Raw genomic sequence first — 26,741 nt, forward strand, 5'->3', positions numbered from 1 at the left:
GAGACATACAGGTATATGTGTATATATGTATGCTTGGATATACATATAACTGTATATCTCTCTAAAAAACTACATATATTCCTCTATAGCTACCTAGCTATATAAATATAGCTATGTATTAAACTTTATATTGTGTCATGCTTTTTTCCTGTGTGTACATATGAATGTATATTTGTTTAACCACACCTATCTAGCGTGTGTATCACATGCTATCTATACATGTATATCTAGATCTACACATATGCATTGCTGTAGATAGAGATATCTAGCTATAAAACATCATGTTGATATGTATCTAGGTATATGCGTGCATAAATATATCTATAGATACATATCTAGAGAGTTGTGTAGCTATATGCATCTATGTGTGTATGGCTGTGTGTACCTATATATAACGTATTTTTTAATATATATGCATGTTTGCATATTTTTATAGTATGTGCATAGGTCTGTATTTATGCAGTTGTCTCCGTTATGGCTGCAGTGCTAAGGCAAGACCCACCCCTGCCCAGCGTGAGCAGCTCCCCAGGGCAGAGTAGCACATTCATTTCTGCCGCATACGATCCCCGCATGGCTCTCACTAGTGCCCGGCAGCCTTACTGAACTTAAGTGTCTTAAATAAATAAAAAGCAATCCAGCCACAGCAGCGTGGGTGCAGGATCAGTGCCGCATTCCAGCTTCCAGCCAGGGCAGCCGTTCCCTGCAGCCTCGCAGCTGCTCATCAGGAACATTGGCAGATGCCTGCAAGAAATGGGGATTTTGTTCATTCTCTGATTAACTAGGAGTACCTGCGGGGCAAGCAACAATTCTAATTTCCCAACCAACTGCCTTCCACATTAAAAGGCTTTCGTTTTGATACTGGTGTTACTGGGCAAGGCAAGCAGCTGGTCTAATCCTGCAAGTTACATCAAGATCTTCTCCAGCCCGAAGATTTACATCCTTCCCAGCCTTCCCATGAAGCTACAGAGAACCTCTTCCCTACAGCAGCGGTGGAGGAGAGCTTAGCCAGCCGTGTCCCTTGGGTGACTGCTGCCACACCGCGTGACGACGTCTGCCAAGCTACGGCAGCGACCGTGGCCAGCTCCGTACTTCTGAGTTTCATTTCTTTCAGAAACCTTTTTTCTTGGTACAAGGAAGTGCTTTCCGCAGTAGCTCGCCGTCTATTTATAGACAGTGATAAAGCTATATTTGCTGGGAGACTGACATCATCCTAACCACTCACAACATTACATTTCATAATGGAAATACTGATTAATCAAGAATGCTAACTTTTAAATCTCACTACCATAAGTCTAGCCACAGCTATATTTAAAGATTAAAGAATTCAAAAATAAAGTAAAACGTGGCTTTAGGAATAATGCTATGGGTAAATGTGACTTGTTTAACACCGCTGCTGGTTCACTACGATTTACTTAAATGGTTACTTACAGAGGCTACAGGTACAAAAACCCAGGCCAGCACATACAAAGTCTCAAAAAATATCAGCAAAAATAAAAACAAGCCCCAAAGGCCACTTAAAGTGTAACCTATGTGCTAAAGCAATTTTTATACCAAAATTAAGCTTACTGTCCAGTGTAAGATTTTATCTCCTATACTTTTTTGAAAGTATTTGCTAGTTGTAGCAGACAAACAAAAAAAAAAAAAATCACAACTGCAAACCGTGTATGCAAAGGTTTATTTTGAGACTCCAAAAAGACATCCTGCTGTACAGGCTCCAATTTGCTAATGACTTTTAAATATCATTATTGTACCTACCTGTGGCAAGAGGAAGATGTTTAACTTGATGTACTACTGAGAACAAATTTTACACAGTACCTGTAACAAAAGCAATGCAAAATAACCCAGCGAAAGTTGTGAAATACTACAATTCTGCTCCCTTCCACTGAGGTTAGTACGGTACAATTTATTTTTCCTGAAGCAGCTTTCAAACAGCCCATTATCAAAGCCCTCCTTTCCCCACCCTTTGGCTCCCTCAGCAGCCAAATCTCCAGCAACCACAAATTAGTTTGAACAGGAACACACAAAGCAGCTGAAGTTCACTAACAGCACTGTTATAGAGAGCAAAGTTTACAAAACACAAGCGTCTCTTAGATCACTGGGGAAAAAAAAGTCTATTGCAACGATGCACACAAATAGAAAACACTGCTGTTACATGCTCTAGGTAGTCAGGTAAAAAAAGTATGATTTTAATTAGCCCTTAATTAAAGCCATGAACAGCAGCCACCCATTGGCAAGGTATTTTATTTCCCTTTTGCACCTAACCTGCCAGTAGCGGTGACTAAGGCACGAGTTACGTGCAGCTGGGCAGTACCGCTTTTAGTGACAGCATTTCCTCAATAGCCCAACCAGAAAAATGACTTGGGAAATACAGAAACATCAGCTAAGACAATCATTTAACAATCCCCTCATGGGCATGCGAGCTTAATCCAAAACAGAGAAATAGAAAGACTCCCCTTACAAGCAGCCTATCACATCTGATAGCAGGAGACAACTAATACACACACCAGCCCAAATGACATTATTACATTTCCACACTTCTCCACAATCTGCATTTTCTCCTCAACCACGTGGTCTCATTCCAGTGCTGAGAACTGCAGCCCCTCTCACCTCCCATCCTCTATGGGATGCAGGCAGCTTCTTTCAAGACTAATGAATGTCTCCAAAATTAGCCCATCCTGAGCAGTGGTTGCTAGAATAATATGCAGCTTTAAAGGGCACATAGCAAGGTGTGGAACTGGCTTACATTTTTAGCTTTGAAGGAAAAACTAATTCCTACTCATCATCTACAAGAATGCAGAAGCAGCACCCTTGAACAGGCTGGAGACAGTAAGCAGTACTAAAAGACAGTGTTTAGCTTACAGCAGGTAACCAGAGTTCAAGGTATGCGCCAGCAAGTCTTCCAGCCTCAGCAGTCTGCAATTTGTCACGCAGGTAGGGAGAAAAAATGGAGCTTCGGCTTCAGGTGAGGTTGAGAGCCCACCATAGGCTGCCCAGGGACAGCCTGCTTTAGGGACAAGATGTCAGCTGCGGCACCAGAGTCCCAATAAGGCTTCTCTCAAACTTCTGCTGAGACAAAAAAGTCTCTCAACAGAACTCAAAGCAACACATCTTGTTTCCGGTGACAAAGTCTCGGAGAGGCAAACAGACATACCTGTAAAAGACTTGTGCCCGGGTTGATTCATGTACAGCCAGAAGAGGACTCAAGTTACAGGAACAAGTGCTAGTGAAGGATCTGCATAGGCTTGCACGGCCTCCGAAGCCAGCTTCCAGAGGAGGGACGAGTCAAGACCACGTAAAATACTGCCAGTGTATCGCTGACACATCCCCTGTCCTTTCTGTGTTACTTTGCTTTTTTCATTACACACCTGACATGCGAGTTCCCTACCTGGCAAGGTCTGGCCATACTGGGTTACCTCTCCTTTGCACAGGGATTGATCCTACCCAGAATGATCTCCTGGTGCACATGAGCCACGGGGAAAGGCCATCTGAACCCAAGTTTTGGAACAGGCACTTGTTTTACATGGACCCTCCTCAAGCTGCAAAACACCGGCCCTTGCTGCAAATTCTTAGAAGAGCCGAATAGAACTGCAGCTTCTACGTAACACCATCCCTTCCCTCGCCCATCTGCACCCAGTCAGCACTGCAACTTTTCCTCTTTTGTAGTTTCCTATTTCTGCATCAGCAGAAGGTTATCAAAGCTCCGTAGCCACCACAAACGGAACATATCGAGAAACAATTTAGAAAGGTATTTCCTTCCATATAGTATCAGTTATGCAGTAGGACTTCTATGTCACATTGCTATTAAAGCAACAGATATCACAGAAAATTACATCAGGTCTTTTCTGCCCTCTGACTCATATTCTTAAATAACTTTGGTTGACTCATTTCTCCTAACTTGTCTTGGCTGAAACCTAAGTTTTTCCTTTTTTAACAAATGAAAGCAGCTTTCCCCCTTCCTTCAGCTTTTCTAGGTGAAGATTCTGAACTATTTCAGCTAATTGTAGGAAACTAAAACAAAAGTGAGGGAATTCTACCTGGCAAGACAGCCCACCTCCCTTGTTGCCATGATACAATGTGCAGAATCTAATCTGAGTATCATCCAGTCACTAAAAACATGATCAAGGGATTTACTACAAATAATTCAAATTAATTTCTTGCAAATTTATGTTCTACATTCACCTACAACTGTTGCTACGTAAAAAATGCCATTAGTACTGAAAAACATTGACACAACCGTGATTAAATGAAGCCACAACAGGAACACCGCACCAAGAGAGATATGCTATTTTATTTAAAATCAGACCACAGTAGATTACAGAAAAACTTATTATGCAAACAAATCCACTGTACGTTTCACAAGTTGCTAGGCATATAAAGTTGCCCCTTTATTAGACTGTCCAGGATTACACAGAGGAACTGTTCAGGTGCAGGACGACTCTACCTCTTCTGAACTCAGTGTTTGCCAAGTAGCTCTATATTCAGGCTAAAGGAATTGCAGATTTGAGCTCTGTATCTAAGTCATTATTCCAGTTTGAGAGGGCAGAGAAGTCCCAAAAAAGAGGTCGAGACTGAGGTTGTGGAAGTTGGGTCACTAAACATAGCAGTTACCCATGACCAGACTGTGCCCAGGGCTCTGCCTCCTGGCAGCACACAGACGCTTAATATTCAATATAGTCCCTCCAGGGTCACCGGTGCAAAGGTGACCTGTGTGGACCAGCTGTGCTAGAACAACTGACTCCGCTTCCTCTAGGAGACAGCACTGAAGTGCAGTGAAACTCATTCTTGAGTTAGAACCATTCAATGCTGATCATCAAACCACCTAACCACATACAATTGAATTAGTCATAACTTACAAAACTGCATAAAAAAGACTAGCAAAAGTAATGCCATCCAAAGAGAGCATTTTCAATGCTACCGACAATCTAAAGCCGTGTTACACATCATATTTAAAAGATTTTTCTCCACTCCAATTGCTTTGGGGAAGTATATGCTATTTGCAGCAGACATCAAAAGTCTTCAAGACAACATAATAATATATATATTTCGGCAAGTATACTGAGCCACCTCCTCTCATGTCTCAGCTTGCCTATGGCATTTTAATCTCACTATCTTATAAACAGTGCAAATTAGTATGATTCTAAAAATCCTAGCCATAGCAGAATTTGTTTATTAGTTATAACAGAGCAGGATAATCTGTTGAAGGGCAACAGGTCGAAAGCACTGACACATCTCTTGCCCGACTCATTCAGCTTAGTGTTTTGCAATGTTTGTTTCCGAAAGGATTTAACAGCTTTCCACAGTCAATCTTTCTCCTTTACCCTTACACATTACCAGCAGCCAAGTATATATTTACAGTTTGTGCGCACACACACGCAATTAATGGCAAAACATTTTCCATGAGCAGCTGGATTTCAGTTATGAGATTGCTCTAACTGAAACATCACATTAATTACATTATCTATGTTCTAACTTATCCATCAGTGAAGGCAACTATAAGCTTACAAATAGCAGATACAGCCTTTGTTTTTTCTGAAGTACGAGGGTGAATTTTTTTTGTAAAAGAAAGTGCTCTTGAAGAGCCCATAAATTTGAGTAAGCAATGGCCATTCAAATGATAAAAATGCTAATATCCTAGTATTACAATCACAAATAGTGATCCTAAGGCACATCAGCCACATGCATATGCAATAATGCATTGTTTTGCTTTCAGACAGAAAAATTGCATTAGCTTTGTCTGTATTTAGTTTGCACAAGAGTTTGTTTTTAGATAAAGTATCCCTGAAAGGTCATGTTATCACAAAAGTTACCAAAAGACAGAAAATTTAACAAGTAGTAAAAATATTTTTGGACTACTAATACCAATAAAGTTAGATACATAAAATGCAGTGCAAATTCACAATACACTTATCTATCACCTCCATCACTTCTAAGGATTTTCAACCCTCAGAAAAAAAGTTGGCACTTGATAAGTGTAAAATATACCTGGTTGGTTTTATTAAATGTTAGCAAAACTAATTTGAAAGTGTTTTAGAGTTTTTGTGTAGCAGGCTCAAAGTATGAATTTCTGTACTCAGTCACCACCCCGGTAGCCCCCACCCACTTTAGTTCTTTCTAGAACACAAATCATTTCTACAGCAGACTTATGTTTAGCATTCAGATACAATAGTTGCCATCCAAATACCAGCACTAATAGCACAGCAAAATTACTTTGAAACGAGTCATAATTAACCATGCTTATACGAAGCTTCAGTGAGAAAATAATACCAAGAAAGGATATTACACTATTTAAAAAAAAACACATCCTGTACCATCACTAGATTACAGAAAAAACACACTTTGCAAACAAATTCAATGCACATTGCCTCACAGAAATCCCCCATCTATAGAAACTTTCCAGACTTACACTGGGGAATTGGTTCAGATGCCAGTAACACTGACCAACCTTCTGCCCTTTGTCTTCAGAAGGCAAAACAAGCCAAATAACCATATTTTCAGAATAGAGACCTTCTTGTTATGAGCTTTATTTCAGCTTAGTATTTGCTAGCAACCACCACACTCCAGAGGAAATGATCAAGGGACAGTCAAGGGCCTTACGTAAAGAAAAAAAAAATAGATATTCTATTTTGACTGAAGCTGTTTGTAGTACAGACTTCCAAACAATGCAGTGCATTCCAGGACAGCGATATGAAAATCATGAAATCATGCAAGTGGCTATAACAGATTCTGGACTGTGCGTTTCTTAAATCACCATGAATTAGTTGAAAATTGCTTGTGGATGTGAGAAATTGGTAACAAATTTATGGACACATTCTGCGCAAGCAACTGATGTTAAGATTTGCCTCCCCCGATGCTAGATTAAAATAAGAGCGTGTGTCTGCACCTCAGGTTTCAAGAGTCACATGGAGAGTGAAGTGTGAGCTCCCCTAAAAAGCCTCCCCGTTCAATGGCATAAGAAGTCAAGAATGAACTATTTAAGATGCAGTCAGCATGGAGTTCAAAAAGCTTTTCTGTTTTGCCTGCTTGCAGAGAAATGTTAACTGCAAATTCCAGATAGACACACATGCCAAAAATGGCAAAACTAAAGGAAATGGGAAAGTTAAAAATAGTTCTGACAAGCAAGAGACTGAGTTTAAGGGATAAAATGAAATTATGGAGCTTCAAGTGGGCAATTACATGATGTGAAAATTCAGTATTTGATTAAGAAAATACCCTGCCTAGATTCCTGGAATCACATGATATCAAAAGCTAAGCACCTGTGTAAAAAAAAAAAATAAATCACTTTTGTATCCAAGGTCTGGAAAAGAAAAAAAACCCTAAGAAAGAGTCTTAATAGGCAAGGAAATAAAAATGCCTGGTAAAGTTTCTATAAAACTCTAAACTAGCTCTACAAACAGTTTAGTTTAACTTCAAGAGACCAGGACTTTCCGGATATCAAGCTATTTAGGAGTGGGAGGAGTGTGTACTTTTATTATGAAAAGTCTAAGGTAACAACTGAAATGTAGAAATGAAACTCTTGTAACTTTTACTATCTAAAAACCATAGAACATTTTCTGACAAGAGTTTCAGCTCAGTGAGCTCTGAAAATGTTGTGCACCTGGCCACAAATGCCGTTGTCTGCACACACTGCAAAGGATGCCGATGCGGTCCGTTGCAACACCTTGCACAGTATTCAGATATGGTTGTTACTACCCAAACACTGGCACCGACAGAGAATTCTTTAGAGACAAATAGCTCCCGGTTTGCCACACATCCAGCTGCGATGGGAATACATCGGAACAGAAGAGGATGCTGATTTACCATCTCTAAAGAATTCAGAGAGTCATTTGGTTTGTAACGTCAGGAAATCCACTGTATGCTCTCTCACAATTTGATGGATTTACAAAATTTAGACCCTATCACCTTCCTAGAAAAACCTTGTTGTCACTGATATTTGAAAACAAAAATAGTCACATTTACCAAACACAATTGCAAACCTCTGTGCCACAGCTTGAATTTTGTACTCTATTGTGCAAAAAAACAGAGGATTTCCATTGCCTACATTAAGTCTCTGATGGGGAGAAAAATGAAATATAAGCACCAATACATAAGTTAGGCGCACCAAAATATTCACTGGAGGATAAAGCCAGGATGAGGTGGAAGGCGAGGTGGTCTTTGGGGAAGAGCTGGAGGATACTGTGGTACAAACTGAGCTGGGTATCCTGGCTGTGGCATTTGACTTGCAGGCTGAACTCCTGGTCGAGGTGGAAGAGGAGGATACGGAGCACCTGGATAAGAAAGAGCTGGTCCTGAACTCATGGCTGCAGTAAACGGAGTAGGAAAGCGTCCTGCTGGGACCGAAGAAGGTGGAGGGGGTGGTATTCGTCGGGGCACAACTGAAGGAGGAGTGTTTGCATCCGAAGTGTAGGAATCTTGAGGTGCTGGTGTTGTTTCAGGTGCTCTTGGCTGAGCCTGCGGAAGTCTCTGTCCCTTCAGCACCATTTCTTGGAGCTTCTCAATTTTTACACGTCGCAGGTGAGCCAGTTTACGCTTGCTCTGGTACTCATCAATGAAGGAATCCAGTGGTATTTCACCATCAAGAAATTTTTCTGCCATATTCTGTCAAATATGGAACAATCTCTCAGAAAATGGCATACTGCAAGAGAATCTAAGTGGCTTATATCCTAAAAATAGCATAATTTGCCTGTAATTTTCCAGCTTGCATAAAGAAGATGACTGGCATGCTAAGAATTCTGAGCAGAATTTTGAATTAGTTATTACTCAGAAACATTGGAAGTTAAATATAACTTTTGCTTAAATTTATACTGAAGAAACAGCAGTAAGAACATCTGAATCTAGCTCTGAACATTCCTCTGATCATCAGAGACGGGAACGAACCAAGTTTAACAGCTTTCCAGATTGCCAGCTAAGATGAATTACAGCTCAGTACTGCTTGCAATGCCAATAGCAACACTGAGAACTCTGCAAGCCTGAGTACAGAGAAGCGGATTAAGACAGATTTAATACTCACACTTACTTGTGGCTTTGGGTAAATGATGTTTCATGATTAAGAGAGGTGACCATACATATAATCACAAAATTCAACTTGTCCTGGCAATGTCTTTCTGTGATCACAACTCAGGGCCCATAAGCAGCATTTCTGCCTGATGCTAACATGCTATGTAGTCTCTATGTAGAGAACATCCTATAGGCAAATCATCAAACCAACCCAAACACTTCCATTATTCTGAAAACAGACCACCCTTCAAGCACTTCTATCACAGCGAGTGGTGACTACTGGCACCTAGACAGGTACGTTGAAATTATAATGGAATATTTCACTGGAAATGCTGGAGAAAAAACAGTGCAGGCATAGTTTTTCATTAGGTTACTAACTGACATTTGTAATGGATTAATACTTGTACCAGGCAAACACCATTAAAAAAAAAATTACCACATTTATATGCTACGAGTTTGAAGGCAATGCCAAGGAAATGAGAGGGTTCGGCTTTCTTTTCTGAAAAGGAGCATCTTCTCTCTTAAATTTCAAAGACATTAAGAGTAAAGAATTACTCAGATAAAAAAATTCTCGCTGAAACCAAACGACTCTTCTTTGAAGTTCAAAGCAAAGACCAGACCATATTCTTAAAAATAGCCCTTAGTCTGTTACGTGTTCCACACTACACTGCAGCTATGTACACTGGAAGTCTTTGGTAACGGGTATAAGTGGCAGAACAGAAGTGTACTGTCATTACCTCTGTGTCTTCCTCAATCTTAGCCCCTTCTGTCTGAAGCAGCGCTAGTAGTGTCTCCAGTGAAGCATTACTGGATTGTCTGTCTGTAATGGCACAAAAAGAACAGTGACAGTTGGCTTCTAACCAAAGCTTTACAGCCTCAGCCAAAATATTTCTAAGGCACGTATATACAACTAGCATACTCCATTGTTCTAGACAGGATGATCTACACTAAGAGAAAATATTAAGTAGTTTAGGAATATTGTCAGAGTGCTAAAAGCCGAAACTGAGTTACAATTGAAAGACAAAGCACTTCAGCAAGTGCAGTATCAGATGTACAATACTTCATAATTCAGTATGAAAGGAGAAAGTTAAATGCAATGTTCCGTTTGATTTATGATTAATCACTTAAAATTCAAATTATGTTTTTCTTTTTAGAAAGGTAAACGAATTTGATCATTTAGAGAAGAGTAAGTCAGCAATAAGTAGGTAATCACACAGTAGTAGAAAGAATCCACAGTATCTGTTACTAGGTGTAACAGATACTTAATAAATCATTACAAGCATGATCTATTCAGAACTACATGACAATGACATTTCATTTTGTACCCTAATTCACACAGCTAAAAACGAGACACCAAAAACCAAACAAAAAACATGCAACAGATTTACATTCACTTAGAAGACAGCAAATCATAATCTTCAACAGAAAATATTACCTAGTTTTGTTTTCTTTATCTGGTATGCTTCAAAAAGAACTTGCAGCTCTCGATATTTTTCAGTTAAATTTGATTTCAAAGACTCCAACTTTGGCTGGTACAAAAGATTGCCTTCTGCCAGACTGCGGTTGCTGGCAAGAGTCATGTCCTTGCTGTGTTGAACGTTTTGGGCCTGGAAATAAAAAAAACACAACTGCATGAAATGACAGTGAAAACACTAAGCAAGACTAATGGTTATTTAGACAATATGAGAATTTCAAAAGTTCTAAATAAACAACAAAAGCAAGCTCCCTCTAAAAATTAGTACTATGGTATTGTTATTAGTTGCAAGTCCAATACTTTTGGACTTTTTATGAACAATGGGAATGTCTACGGTTTTGGTAGGTACAGTCAGCTTTGGCTATTGCGCTCTTTTCCCATGATCTCTTCTTTCTGCTTCACAAAATCCTTTCTCACAAACTCTATTTTTACTGCTTTACTAATATACTCTTTTACTAGCATATCATCTAGCAGGAATAAGGTCTATGCTGCAAACAGCATGTTAAAATAATCTAAAACGACAATGGACTGCTGAAGCTCATGGGGGAAAGACCTTCAGAAGAATTGCCCTGAGAATAAGGATCTCTCCTTTCAGCTATGAGCACCTGTGAATGAATTCCTTTCTGAACAGCAATTAATACTGACCTGAAGTCACTTTCCTGCACATTTTTTTTTCCACATGCAGCAGAGAGCTCATTAAACAGTTATGGGCAAGGACTCCTAAGAGCATCCCTCTCCTTTGAGCGGCGGCAGAGGTGCCCGTGAACACTGCTGCAGGCAGAACGGCTTTTGCCTGATCAGAACAGGAACCAGGTTCCCACTGTGCTGAACTGCCTGCAAGAGGGAGGTTTCACCTCGGTGGTTACCATGTAGAAACCTGTCTCTGGGAGCTCACTTAGAGATTTCTCTTAAGTGGCAGCGGAGTGCAGTTGATTTCTTCTAATTCTTCTCACAAATTTATGTGAGGTGTGACCTGTAGGCTGTCACAGCTTTGTGAGATCAGATTTTTACATTCATGCCCTGCTACCTGAAGGAGCTTTGTATGAACTTTTACTCGTTATTTAGTGTTGATGCTTCTTCATCTCCACCTCACACACCACCCTTACCATTCCCCCATGATGAACGCTGACAGATACAGCAACAGCTGCTCCTAAAAAAGTCTTTGAATCCCAGCAGTAAGATGCAATGAGACTGCAGAAGAACGTCATCTCTTATCTTATCAAGATGCAAAAAGCAAGGACTGCATCATTACGGTTCTTTCTCCAGAATATTCTTCCCCAACTACGTTAAATCAATCCTGGATTAATGCCAAAAGTTCGTTTTTCAGTTTAATCCTTCTGCTTAACATATCCTAGCCTGAAGACATTGTTCCTAACGAACAAATGACAATTCTTAGAAAACCAAGATTTGGCAAGTTTCTGAGTTTGCTCATATACACACATGCACACGATTTTATCAAGACAGTCTTCATGAGCTTTGGGAGAGCTGAGTGTTCAGGGAAGTCTGTTGCCCTGGATGTCACATTAGATTCATTAAAATATTCAGACATCAAAAGAAAACAAACAAAAAATCAAGGGATCTGATTTCAGATTTTCAGTCTGAATCAACAAGTGGGATAATTTTCCCATGGCATCACAGACTGATTCTATTAAGCTACCTTCAAAACCAGTGGAACATTTGGTAACACCTTTTGTGACCTCCTGCATTAACAGGTAGAAGGTACCCACATCATCCCTGTTTAGCTATAACAGATCTTATTTACCGGACAGTTGCACTGAATTCAGTGCGAACACGAAGAGTACAGTGCTTTCTTCCTTTCACATTCATGGTTGGATATAGGAGAGCCACATCTCAGAAACAGGAAAAGAAGAAACCCAAATGAGCTATTTAAAAGCCCCAGAAGAGGAGAGGATCAGAATTCAGGTGTTCTCGGCACATGACTAGGTGCATCAGGTGAAAATATTTTCCAAGAGTAGCAACAGTGTCTTCAAAAGCAATTATTTCCTTTTAAAATATTTATACACTGCTTTAATGTGCTAAATTCAAAATTGGCTCAATGTTACTTAAACATATCTTTGGCCCCAGATACTGCTCTTCAGCTACCAAAGTTTTACTCTCTTTCACTCTGTTCTTGCTAAACCACTTAAAAAAAAAAAAATCAAGTCAAGGATAATGCTGAGTCCTAAATTCTAGATCAAAATAAAATTCTATTACAAATCGTGAAAATCGAAGAAACTGTACTGGTGATACTGTTTTGTCTTCTCGAGATTCTCACATCAAGCCTAAACAAGCTTCCAGCCCTATGCTTGTGTTCAACTTGAATCCTTTCCAAGAATAAAAAGAAAATCCTCTCTTCTTACTTTTGAATGCAATGCAAAATAATTTAAACTGGTTGCTTCCATTTGTTTCTTCTCATATGATCCAACACTGTTAGACTTTCACTTTCAGAAAGCTTAAGTCCCCCTATTTTACATTCTTTTCTAACAATTATGAAGGGAACTAAAATACACACAATTTAACAGCTTAATTACTGACATCCCAGCTTCTTACCAAGTCACCTGCCATCACCACAAGTTTTGTTAACTAGCTGTTTTCTGAACTGCCACCCAAAGAAGACTGCATGCAAAAAGATTCACGGTTTATGATGCCTCTCCTCTTTCACCATTTTAATCAGCAAACTACTTCCTTCAAGTGACTTCAATTTGATCTGGTGATTGTATTTTCACTGCTTCTAAGGCTGATATTCTCATTCCAAAGCAGCTGCACAGTCAGTCTGGGAAGACCAGTTTTACGAGTGGACTTTGATCTTTCTTTAAAATGAAGAACATGTACATTACCTCTAGAGAGAAAAAAGCCAGTGGACACAAACCTATAAACATTTCAAGAGCACAAATTCCAGGAAAAGGAATCTTCTACTGAAATCATATATAATAAAGAAGAGAAGGAAGAACTCCACGTAAACAGTCAGAATAGCAAAAAAAGCTTCCTAAAGTCAGATGAGGCTTTGGTGGTGTTTTTAAACGCTACTTTTAAATAACTCTCCTGCCTCAAGTTATCATGTCTCTCAACACAACTAGGGAGGGGAAGGAGGAAGCAAATACCTAACAATGATTTTCTGAAGAACTTTACTTCAAATTATTTCAAATGTGTGAAGATGAATAAATATCAGCATGACATGATGTACCTGACTTGTAAAAATAAGGAAAAAAACCTGATATTATGACAGCATTGGAAAGTCATATTTACCTGGCTCAATGGCAGACAGCCATAGGTCACCTACCTACATCTAACACAGAGTGACAGCCATCCTTTCCTGTCCTTAGTGTCTGATATCTATTATGGACTTCTCTAAACTGAAGTGAAAGACTTGAAAATACTTGTTTTAAAACTGAAAAAAGTTATGGTCTCCGTAATCGCACTTTAAATTACAGTGCTTGAGATTACGTAAGACTTAATGACTCAACTTCTTCCATATTATAGCACTTCTGAGAAGGGCACATTTTTTCTACCGAAGTTGAACAAAAAACATAATTGACATTTAATGATCAATTCAGGGGTCATTCTTGAAATCTTCACTTCCAGCATTAGTCTGTGTCAAATTTCTTTTAAAAAATGGACAGTTGAAGAGATGAGAAACTCAAATTGAACTTTACTCAAAACCCTGACAAGAACCAGTTCCTCAAATACAAGGTAAACTTAGGAATGACGTTCAATGAAACTTAAGGAGGAGCTGGTGAAGACCCACCCACCTGTTCAGGACATTTGAACACTTCGTGTCACTGAAAAGGTTTGAGTTCTGTGGAATGAGTAAATTCTATTTCACAACTAATAGAACAAATACAATCCCAAAGCATTGCAAGCTGAATGCAGTCATGACTTTACAAACTAGAATAATCTCTGGCACTGATGTTAAGGTCCACATAATAAATTTTTCTGCAACTGTTCCACTGTGCTTGGAAGGTAATTCAAGGAATCAAAAAAGCAAACACTGTCAAGCTAGCCCAAAAAGCCCTATAGAAACGCTTTCAAAAAAACATTGACTAATTCAAAACAAACAAAAACAAACCCAGTTGCAAAATCATCCAAGGGTCAAAGATACAGTACAGCACAACCAGTCTATTAAGATTATCAGTGCAGCACAAAGCATGCTTTCAGCATCCATTCACAGCCCTCCACAAGCCCAAGACAATAGCCAAGCAAGGAATAAATCCCATATTTTGTTGTCAGATGCGTTATGCATCTGTGTATTAGCAGAGAACCACTACTGCGTCAGATGTTTACCTGCCTACTGGAAGTGCAATGAAAAAAGTTATTAAGAGAAGTAAGCAAACAGCATGCGACTCCAGCGGAATTGCTAACAAGGCTATTGAGGTCATGAGCGCTTCAACAGGCAGGAAACATTAATCTGAAAACAGATGAGAAATACCAGTCCCAATCACGAGACACAATGAGACAGGACAATATTAAAGACAACATACACTTTTTTTTTTAACTGCTAAACTCTCACTACAAAATCTGAATGGGACAAATGGGGCAATGATACTGAGTTGCTTATAAAAGGGTTTTAATGGCAGAAGAATTGCTCACCACTGAGTAGACCACTCAAACCAAACTGCGCGCTGCAAGAAAATGAAGCCATGGATACACAGAGGTTATTAAAGACAAAAACCATGCTTTATTGCAGCACTTCAAAACTTAAGATCCTTAAAAAGTGAGTTTCTTTAACAGAAATAATTTGAATCATTTTACTCAAGGATTTATTTAATTAGCACTTCCAAGAACAGGCAGCAGCAACTGCTCTGGGAATTGAGATTCTACTACTTTCATTAACTGCAGCTTCGTTTCATCCCACTTTTAAAAAAGGAAGAAATGCTGGATAAAATTAAAACAGAAGCAAGCACTAGTTTAGCCAATTTTTACTGTTTATCATTTACTCCAAATTAATGGTTTGCAGCAAGCATTATTTGTGCAAAACGTCTCTTGAGAAGCATCGCTCCTGTTCACCCAAAAGCACGTTCCCAGAAGAACAATTCCAGACCAGATGCCTCCTGAGATGCAGTCGGAGCGACTGAAATCCCAACTACCCACAAAGTCCATCAAGTGCTGCTATAATTATAAGCTTGCTTTGGCAAGCACCACAGCAAGTAGTCTCTCACTACTTTCAAGAAAAAGTCTCTTAAGGAGCTATAAATAAAAAGAAGTTTTAAGTGGCACCATTTTAATTGCTTTATACATAGCATACGTCTACATTAGTTTTAGGTTTCTCTGGTCTTGCTGTAGTCTTTATCATTCCCGCACTCCATTTTTCACTTACACATAGTTGTAAATTAGGAATAAAATATGCAGCCACACTGTGGAAGTATAACGATGCACTTTTGGAGTGTCAAATTAACCCCTGAAACAGGAGCTGACAGGTGCAGAGTAGGAGAATAGAGATTTCTTTTACAGAAGAAGGTTTAAGAGTGCTTTTCATTACATACTAGTGAATGATAATACACCTTCTAACAACATCTGTTCGGTAATAAATATTAACACATATTCCAAAGTAATTAGATTTGCTAAATTTAGATCTTCTGATTACGTAAGTGCTATCTTTAAAATGACAAAATAAAGGTTAAAAGGCAAATTGCAATTCCTAAACGTTTGCTCCAAAGAAGAGGCACCCAGAACCGCAATTTGTGCTCATCACTCAGGCAGGTTACTCATTTGATGCTTAGCTAGAAGAGAAAAAACTACAGTTGTCACAGAGTCTAATTCCTAACTTTGTAACTAAATTTCATGTTTGGCAGACAAGAACATAACCACTTACACAATGTGGTTTTAGGACAGGAGTGGGAATCCAAGAAATCTGGGCATGCATTCACATAGTTTTAACATGGACTTTCTGCACTGCCTGATCTTTTCAAACGGCTTTTGAGAAAAGGACTACACTCAAAAACCCCTTCTGTGCTTGCCAGTGTACTCTGAAATCCTGGAATGAGAGGAAGGCAATACATTATTGACTTCTTGATTTCATATAATTAAGGTCTTGAAAAGTTAATAATTTTTGGCAGTAGAACCTTAGCAGTCAGTACACAACGTTGCACTGTTACTAAAGTGATGTTCCAGTAGAGAAAAAAAAAAACTGTTTTCACAGGAGAAATCCATCAAGCTACCACCAGTGTCAGGTCACAAATTCTCTCATCTATGCTGTTTAGAGTTACGACACCAAGATTGACTTTTATAAACAATGTATTTTCATTTCACAGAGATGAATACTGTAGACATACTACAGAGATTAACCTCAAAGGATTATAAAAAACCCTCCTCAATTTTAAGACTAGGAGTAGCAGACAATTGGCTTCCTTCCTCTTTCTATCAGACAAGATGTTCGTTGTTCAAGTGCTAAAAGCCCAGAGGCTTCAAAAACAACCTTACAGACAGAAAAAGCAGGAGCTTAGCTCTTTGATGCCACATTTTCACATACCTGGGGATACAGCATGAAGGACACTGTACACACACATTATCCCAGTGAAATATGAATGTGCACGTGAATGCACGCAGAGATATATATACACACACACCCCCACAATGACATATGCAAATCCTGCTCAAATGCTGCACAGGAATACATTCCCTTTAAGGCTGGAAGGTGCCTATTTTTAGCTATTAGCAAGAAAGCCAAGTGGTTTTCCAAATCCTCCTCTTTGTGAACAATAAAACATTGGGTTTTGAGCTGGGTTTCCCTTGCAACAAGAAGAACAAAGGTTTTTTCAGTTATGGAATAATCAGCTTTAGCCAACTTTGCCACTGAAAATACAAGTGACCTCAGAGAAGTGACTCAGGAATCGTGATTTAATTGTCACGCCACTATGAAATGCCAAATCTAAGGACTTTGGAATAACCCTACAACCTAGATATATAGAGACTGACAACCGAATACCTACACAAGCAGCAGTGAAGTCAGCATGGTTCCTCCTTAATGTGCAGGATTTCCCTTTCTCCCTCTTCCTGCCACACACTTCACAGTGAGTTTGTGCTACTGGGTCCTGATTTTTCAAGCAGTAAACAATTTGGTGGAGGCAAAACCAGAATGAGGAAGAAGTATTTGAGCATGGCCAAGGTGGGTAAATGCATTCCTAGTTGAACAGACTCTAGTAAAAGCCTCCACACACAATAAAAGAGGATCATACCAGACAGTACCATAGTTGTATTTCCACACAGCTTGAATACCTTCAAACCTAGCCACACTTTCCAAACACCACAAAATATTCCCTCAGGCCCAGAGAACTTTACTCTACAATTTAAAAGCGTTCTGTTGCCAGCGAAAGAGGAAAACCGGAGGGTCAAACTGAGAATGTGGTCTAGTTCTGCAGTGAGAGAGGCTCTTTTCTGCTATGGTCATGAGGTTTTCAGTCACTTCTGACCTGCAGTCATAAATGTGTATTGCCAAGTAACAAAAAAAGAGCCCCCTGAGCCAGGCCTTCTGCTGATGTACCTTGGCAGAGGTCACACTAAAACCAGCAATACTGCACCCATCTATATCTTTACAAAGTTAAGCCCATTATAACCCATTGACTTTCCTTACACATTTAGTTTTTATATAGAAGGGTACTCCTGTCCCCCAGTAAACTACGGTCCCTCTAAGATCTCTGTATGTTTTACTTATTATAGCAGTATCCGTTTCTTCAGTGGTTTACGTTCTCAAAATATAAGCTCATATGAAAAGCTGTTAAGCCTGCCCCCCTCTTGCAAAGCTATTTACACAGAGTTCAAAATACAAATTGTTGCATAATGCAGCAAGTAAATTCCCTAGCACACCTTATTATCTTGGCCTCAACCTTCAGTGGGCTTCTTCATCTGTAACACTTTGACAATTCAATTTAAGGTGATCCAGAACAATTTCCTTCGAAGTACCAAAAAGGCAGGAATCTTAGTTTGAAGGAAAGCAATTATAATTTATATTACTTAATATACTAAGCTTCTTTCTCAAGAACATAGTGCCACTTTTTTTCTTCCTGAGGCTTTTGTCCTCTAATTAAAAAAAAAAAAATCAAAATCAATCAATACCAGACCTAGAGAAGTACAGCACATTTCTTTCTTTTAAAATTTTCATATAAATGGTTTCGTCTTATTTTGTTGTTAGCTGACTACACAGCTAAGAGTCTTTTAGGAGCATCTGTGGTCAAATAAACCTGGAACAGTCTCATATGAGAACTGTAACACACAGGGTCCACTAGCATATAGAAAAAAAACAGTAAAGGACAACCACAGCAGCAGGAAGAAAACAAGCTGCTTTTTTGTTTTAATAAGCATAGATCCAAATGCACAGCTTAGAGTGTGAATACACTGACAAAGATATTTCAAATAGGCAAAAAAAAAAGCACCAGAAAGCCCGACAGCCTTCCCCGCGCCCAGCATACCAACTCGGGCACACAGAAATCTCTTTCATATCCTTTTGAATTAAAGTTGCGCTGAAATCGAGACCGACTTCACCCTGACAAAATCCTTCATCGTGGCCAAAGCACAAAACAAGGGCTGTATTAACGGAAAAACTGATCCCACCTCCGGTCCGTCAGTGTCTCCTAATTTAGTACAAACCGAGGGGTTTCGGCACGGCGAGCCGTCAGCCCGCTCCTCTGGCACCCAGCGCTCGGAAGAAGTGCCCGGGCACAGACCCCCCTCCCCGCTTACCGGGGGCCACCAAACAAAAGGCCGGGAGGAAGAGGGGGAGGGAGAGGGGCAGGCAGCGCTTCCCGCAGCTCAGGAACTCCTTATTTACCGGCCACTCCATGGTGAAGCCGTGACGGCCCAGCGGCTCAAGCACGGCCGGGAGGAGGGAGTCACCTGCGCCGGGGGAGGGGGGGCGGCCATTAACACCCCCCAAATAGCAAGTGGTAATGGAGGCGGCGAGACAGCGAGCCCCGAGCCGCGGGGCCTGACGGGCAGCGCACCGGCGGGCTGAGGGGGGGCGGCGGCCCGAGGGGAGGCCGCGGCCCGAGCGCGGGGCTGCGCGGATGCCCCTCACCTCTTCCATCTCGCGGGCCATGTCCTGTAGCTGCTCCTCGTCGTCCAGCAGCGCGCTGAGCTCCTGCAGGCTCAGCGCCTCCAGGCGCCGCACGTCCAGCGCCATCCCGGCGCGGCGCAGCCCGGCTCCCCCCGGCCCCTGCCCCAGCCCCTCTCCCGCCGCCGCCAACCGGAAGTGCCGCGGCGGTGTCGCCCCGGCCCGGGGTGGGCACCGCCCTCGGCGCCCCCTGCTGGGGGGGCGGGGCGGCAGCGCGCGGGGCGGGGCGTACCAAGAGGGCTGGGCGGTGGGAGGGAGAGGGCGGTGCTGGAACACGATGGTGGACGGTACCAAAGAGGGAGGGGCGTGGGGGGCGCTGGGCGCCTGAGGCGAGGAGAGTGCCTAAGTGGGTGGCGGGCTGCTGCCGGGGGTGAGGCCGGGGTGGCCTGAGGGGACCGGGGGAGAGAGGGAGGCTGGGGGACTGCGGGGCTGCGAGGGAGCCCATCTGGGGGGTGTCACTGTGTTAGACGAAGCCCACCATGGAGTCACAACGCACCAGGCCTCCACCCCCGGGGCCCGCAGTGGGGCAGGAGAAGGGCCCAGGGGTGGCGGTGCCCAGCCTGCGATCAGGCTGCCCACTGCGAGAGGCCAAGTGGCATTTCCTAATGACACCGGGCCTCGGCGTCGGCCTCCGGAGCCCCTCACAGAGCATGCTTTGTCTGCCTCGCTCATGTGATGCTGCTCCATGCTCGAGGCCCTTGGTCTCCCGAGGGATGGTGGCTGCTGGAACAACGGCTCAAACGGCTCGCTGGGATGGCTGGGGCTCAGCGAGTTCATTTCACAAGAGCGTCATGGGGAGTGGGCTCTGTCCTATGCCCTGCAAGATGCGGAGAGCTGAGCGCTGAACCTTCACATCAACACCACATACAACCAGTCACAGTGCTCCTGCCTGGAACTATTGTAGGCACTCTTGTTCTCCTTTTGTTTATAACTGCGCAGCTGTAAATTAGGAAGGAAAATAAGTAGAATTATTTAACTCGCACTTCCTTACCAAGGTTGGGACTTGGCTACAGTAACTCTCAAAAGAGTGGCTGCACTATTGTCCTCAAGCCTAGGCTGAATATCTATTTAGGTTAAAAATAGCTAAAAATTGTATCTTGACAAGCTTTGGGGCTAGGTCTTTTTGTCTGTCTTAAGCACTTTCTTCTTCAAGAAGGTCAAGAAATGATCTATCAAAGATGTATTTTATGGTGAATTTAAATACTTTTGAAATGTAGCAAAAGTTCTGCATCAATTAAAATGTCATAGCTACATTTTGTTCTGACTTATATCTATTAAGTCACCAACAATTTATTAGGCACTCTGTGGTAACACTTTGGAGCAGTAGCTCTCCAATTACTACTGAAGTTAGCATAGCTGATAAAGACGATTATGCCTGGAAATAATTACTTGTGTTCACATAGTCTAAGTTGTATGCATCTCTAGGCATACACCACCTTCCTGGCCTGCTTGTATACTTAAGGGATCGTGTGCATGGGTGTGCTTGTTTCTGAGTGTGTAACATCAGAGAGGGAACCAGAACAAGTGCATGAGCCAAAGGAACAGGGTAGGGCATGGCCATGTGGTCATTGTCCTTTGTATTTGACATTTTGGATCTAACTGGGGAAAAAATTTAGTATGGTGGAGTGGATCAATCTCTCATGTAATGCTATTAAAATGTAATGATGTTACAGTCACAGTCAGGAAGTGACCTGATACTTCCTGGCAGAACTGAATGAAGTCATGACAGCTATATGTTTGTTCTTTTGTCCTATAACTAAACTCAGCTCTCCATAACTCTCACCCCTCCAAAGCCCCCTCTGTCATTATTATCCACAGGTAATAAAGACAAACAACATGACACTGCTAGAGGAAGGCTTCCCAGCCTTCTGGCTGTGTAGTGCAAAGCTACTGTACAACCATGATGAAAAGTGTATGCAGGGGCAGGTAAGAGGAAGATGTTTGTGCAGCAGGAAGCTGAGCTGAGCTTGCTTAGGGTGGGAAGAAGGTGATTAGTGATACGGGCATGTGTCCACTCATCCACATCAACACATCTGCCTGTTGCTGCGGTATGTGCTGAACTCCTTGTGTGGAGTGCTCTGCTCGGAGCACAGATGACTAAACAGCTGTACCCCTTGGCAGTGGCATGGGTTTGCACGGCCACTATAGCCTGACCTTGTTCTTTAAAATGAGTAGAGAGTTGCCATGCCAACATGGTATCACATGCCGTATTTGCACATGCCCATCAAAAAGACAGTGTGACACCCTTGTGTTAAACCAGATTGTAAATCTGCAGATGCAAATGTACACACACATGCTTACACACGTGTGTATAAATAAATAAAGGTATTAGTTGAAGGATTAAAAGAAACCCTTTCTTCCCAAGAATGTTAGTGATTTTAACTTCACAGCATAGCTAAATAACTGGTATGGGGGGAGTGTGGTTTAGAAGTCTGACTCACCTTCATGTTGTAAATCTAGTTTTACCACTGCCTTTCTGTGTGATCCTGAGTGGAGTGCTCAGCTTTCCTCAACCATAGTGCCTTTTAATAACTGCTCAGTCCCAGGCTGAGAGTGGAGAGGAAAATTTCACGCTGAATAATGCTTGTAGAGGTACTCTGGGTGAGTATTTCTGGTGAAGGGCACTACAGTATGATAACAATTGTATTGTCAATATACTGTCAGGAAAGATGGTTTACAGCGATCTTCTAAGGAGCTTTTCTGTAACTAATTTTTGTTTATGTTGGATGGGGCTGATGGAAGTTCACTGCTCTAGACATCAAAGAATAGATTATTTGGATTAGTTAATGGTAATCTGTATTAAAGTTAGAAGACACATAATGCAGAACAATGAAGTCCTCACAAAATATACAAGGAGAACATAACTCATTTGTGCTCAAGTACAACATAGATTAAAAATACCATTTGTCCCTATGTAGATATGTTTTGGTTCTGGGCATGTTGGAAAGGTGTGTCCATATTAAACATCTGGTCTGCTTTTGAGTACTTTGATCAGCATCTGCATGTGATTCAGTTCTCAAGTTTGGCCAGGAAAGCAGCTGAGGTTGAAAGACAAGATAGGGGTCAGCCACTTTTGTCTAATTATATATTCTATTTGGACAGGTAGGAGGGTGCCTTTCCATTCAGCAGTTTTCATGAAAGATAAAGGTTTTATTGACAGCACATCACTTGAACAGAATATGAAGTATTGCAGATAAACTAGGATTTTAGGCTACAGGGATTAGTGCTGCAGGCTGAGATTTAGAAGCTACCAAGCCTGATTCCTATTTGCCTTTGCTAAAATCCTTTTGAAGGGTGACAGTATTCATGAACATTAAAACTGTAAGCAGGCAAATTACAGAAGTCAGGATTTCTTATTACAGGAGAAATGGAACAAAAAAATTGGGAAGATTACAGTGGAAACCATGTCATGGTGAATATGGAGTCAGGCTTCAGTCATGGGGAGAACTGGCATCCAGCCTACTTTAAATTAGATGTTAGATTTTTTTCTTTTTAAACTTGATCCTGGGTTTCCCTCTGTCACCTCATATCCTTTTATAGTCAGTAGCACTGTAACCATGCATATTTATTAGATTTAGACATATTTTGCAAGTCACCTTCACAACTTCTTTTTCCTTCCTGGAAAAACTGGTTGGTTACGTAGAGACTGAATTTGCAAGTCAAATCTTTGGCATTTATTTACCCTTATTAGCCTGGTTGCTCAATGGACAGAGAAGTTTTCAGGCTTATTTGCAATTCAGTTTCCTTTTATATATTAATCACAGTCCATAATTCTGTTTAGATTTTGCAGTCTAGATTCCTTCACACGTGAAAATCATGGGCATATTCAGCATCCTGGGCGAGAAACAGTGGTCCTGTTTGAGAGAGAACGGTGGTCTTGCTGTTTGAGAGCGCGCACTAATTAATTGTTGGTAATTCTCTCCTTTCTTTCAGGGAGCCACAGGCGTGAGAAGAGGAGCAGGTTTATATACCTGCAAATACTTTCTTTGCCTTAAGCTCACAGTGAAGCTAGAGTAGAAAAGGCAGGTACTATTTTTCCTTCCCAAACTAAAATGCATCTCTGAACCTGAGCTAGAAGCACTCTGTCTATTTGCTTGTGGTATTTCCAGACCTGCTGAAGGCCTAGAAAGCACAGCCACTGAATCAACACAGTTGCTTATTGAGGCAGAGGTTGCTGCGCCAGGAGACAAGTTGTTGGAATAAACACAGCTGTGTTTTTTCCATTACACTGTGTTCTCATTTACTGGGTCAGCCAGCCACATACCTTGTCTGTGCAAAGGTACAGGGCTAAGTACATGTCCCTGGGGAATCACTAGGACTATAGGATCTACTCTTGAACTTCATCTTGGATAGGGTTCTCCAATGTTTAAATCAAATAAAGCTGTGGTTATACCTATTACAGGGAATGGTTAGAGCTTATTAATAGTGAGGAAAACAACCTGCCATGGACTATACAGTCAACCTTGGTAATCAATTGTGCTTTCAAACGCCAGATTGCTTCCAACTCTGCCATGACAGTCTTCAAGCCGTGCTCCCTCAGTTAGGGTTTCAGATAAATCCATCTGAGTTCCCTGCAGAGAATACTCTTCCTCGTGAGGAGAAGAAACTTTTTATCTGCATGGCTGTAATTGAGAAGCTCCTGAACAGATCTTGTTCGCGTTCCCATGTAAATGTCAACTCTGGGCAAACCCACAGCCACAAAATAGTAGAGTTCAGGGCTTCAGAGGGAACAGTGGCCTTGTTTGCAGGAGAATAGCCTAAAAACAGAGACTGCCCAAAGGCAGCGAGGCCCAAGGGACGAGGCGGCTCCAGGAGCTGGCTTGTATTCCAGCACTGGAGCAATTCCCAGTCCTGCACTGGGTTAAGCTCATCTTCACTACTGGCTTTAGGTTGGCTAAATGGGCATCTCTGACCCCAGTTTTCACCTCAAAAAGAAGTCATAGTTGAAATGATTTTGGAAAGCAGGATTTTCTGTACAGTCACAGTGTTTGTACAGGGCCAGCAAAAATGTCTGCATTAGATGAATAATGCGGGATCCCTGGTGGTGTGTGGAGCTCCCACCAGGCTTCTAGGCCATAAGAAAACCCTCATGGCTTTAGCGTTCAGGCAGACCCACTTGTCACACACCAGCAGCACAATGAAAAGACTTGTTCAAGCCACAAGATGTAAGGCTCAGTAGAAAAGTAGCCTTGAGTTATCTGCATGCAAAAGAGAGAATTTAGCACCTGTGGCAATGAACAAAGTTGGGCCCTGTTATCAGCTTGGACTGGTGCCACTGGCAGAGACAATCTGCCGTTTCCAATGTGCCATTTCAGTCAAAGCTTTTTTAAACCTGACCTGGGAGTACAATGCTGGGATTATCATCACAACAGGCTTGGGAAGCAGGGCTCCCTTCCTGAAATTCACTGTAGTCTTTGCAATAAAACTAATCCGTTTGTATCCTCCAATTTCCCTTTTGCAGCATTGCCTGGGACAGATGGACATGATATGATCAAATTCTCTTTTCTGGCATCTCATGTACTAATGAGTATTGTCCTACCAGCATTTCTTAGGGTGAGTTGTCTTCCTTAGTTCCCAGGTAACCCTTTTTTTTTTTTCCTTTTGAGTTTTTCAATTAAGCAGAAATTAATTCCACTTCTACTACCCGCTGGCCACATTCTGCTCCTAGTTACTGATAAAAATGCAGAATTAATCACTTGCCCCCTGGCACTGGGTGGAACCCTCAACTTCTTCGTACCCACAGTGCAAAATTTCATCGAGCAGGAATGTATGGCCATTTACTGAAGTGGTGGACTGTGGAGTTCAGAGCCAACAGAAGTTTCCTAAGTGGAGGGAGATAAGAAAAAAAGAGCTCTGGTTCTTCCAAGGCACAGATTTTTATCATATCACAAAAGCAAGCAGCTGAAAAGATTCCAGTCACGAAGCACTGTGCTTTAAGAACGGGTTAGACTGCCTACCCTTTCCTGCGAGACTGACTACCGGATGGGATTTGGGATGAAAACAAGTTCTTAAACAGGTTATACCTACTGCTATGGCTCACAGCCATTATCAGATGCTAAAGTCTTTTACATACCTAATTCTCTGTAGGTTCTTCTTGTCATTCCCCGCAAGGGAGACAGAACATGTGCAGTGTGCAGCTGTATTCAGCCATCATCTCAGACGAACATTACCTTGAAAACCATGAATGCAAAAAACACCCCCACTAGATTGGCTCGATGTTGAGTGGCAGAGGTAGTATTTTATTTTTTGAGCATCCCTCCTCAAGGACACTGAAAAGTTTGTAAAGCATCACTAAACAAAAACAAAACATTGCCAACAACAAAAATGCAAAACTGCCAAAAAGTAAAACACAGTAGCATTCAAATATTGGAAAACATGAGAGCTAAAGTGCTTGAGATAATTTCTTAACTATGCACAGTCTGAAGTCAATCTTCCCCATATAAATGCTATTTTTCAATAGCACCTGCCTGGCTGCATACGTTTCTTCACCAATCTATGGCAGGATAATACTGCTAAGCCAGAGCCATTACCCAAAAGGGCTATGAGCAACATATTTCTTTCTATCCCTCATACTAAAAGTAAGTTAATAAATAATATTCAAAGAAACACATTTTAAAGTTCAGGCAGCTGAAGTCAGGCTTCAAGGAAAGTGACACTACAGATTTTCCATGCAGTGAAGCCACTAACATGGCCTGAAGATGAACAAAGCTTTGGTGGGATTTATAAAGTGCTGTCTTTTAGTATTTTATGCCTGTCTTTAGTAGTATTTTTTTCAAACCAGCACTGGGTTTGTGAGTTAAAAAACTTCTGAAATAACAGACCAATTTTCAGTGGATTCTGGAGCCAGACAGACATTGCATAGTGCACACAAATATATTAAAAAAACGAAAACAAACCCAAACAAAAAGAAAACCCCCCAAACCTAACCCAATTATGGTAAAACTTTTCATCCTTAAAAACAAACACCCACCAAGCACCAAGAGCAAATCTGAAATCAAAATCTGCCTCCCAGTCCCCCGGCTCATTCCAGCAAGGATGGTTACTACATGATACAAGCTCAGCAGCAGTGGTTGTGAGCCTGAGCCTGCAGGCACTCAGTGCAAAACTCTCCCGGTGTTCAGCCCTGTGAGAGCGATCCAGTTTTTACTGAAGCCAAAGGGAGTTCCCTACAGACTTCAGCAGACTTTGGATTGGCCCCATGGATTGATAGCGGGAGCAGGACCTTGTGTT

General features: G+C 41.4%; 1 protein-coding gene across 1 annotated transcript; it reads right to left on the bottom strand.

Annotated features, from left to right (window-relative positions):
• Positions 1–8,106: 8,106 nt before the first annotated feature.
• On the bottom strand, positions 8,107–19,580 carry VPS37B (VPS37B subunit of ESCRT-I; the record flags this gene model as incomplete). Its single annotated transcript, XM_082007889.1, has 4 exons — positions 8,107–8,595; positions 9,732–9,814; positions 10,430–10,601; positions 19,476–19,580. 4 exons carry the CDS (start codon positions 19,578–19,580, stop codon positions 8,107–8,109), a joined length of 849 nt encoding a protein of 282 aa, XP_081864015.1.
• Between the last annotated feature and the right edge of the window lie 7,161 nt (positions 19,581–26,741).

Source organism: Phaethon aethereus (assembly GCF_964289735.1).
Source record: "Phaethon aethereus genome assembly, chromosome: 17".
Lineage (NCBI taxonomy): Eukaryota > Metazoa > Chordata > Aves > Phaethontiformes > Phaethontidae > Phaethon > Phaethon aethereus.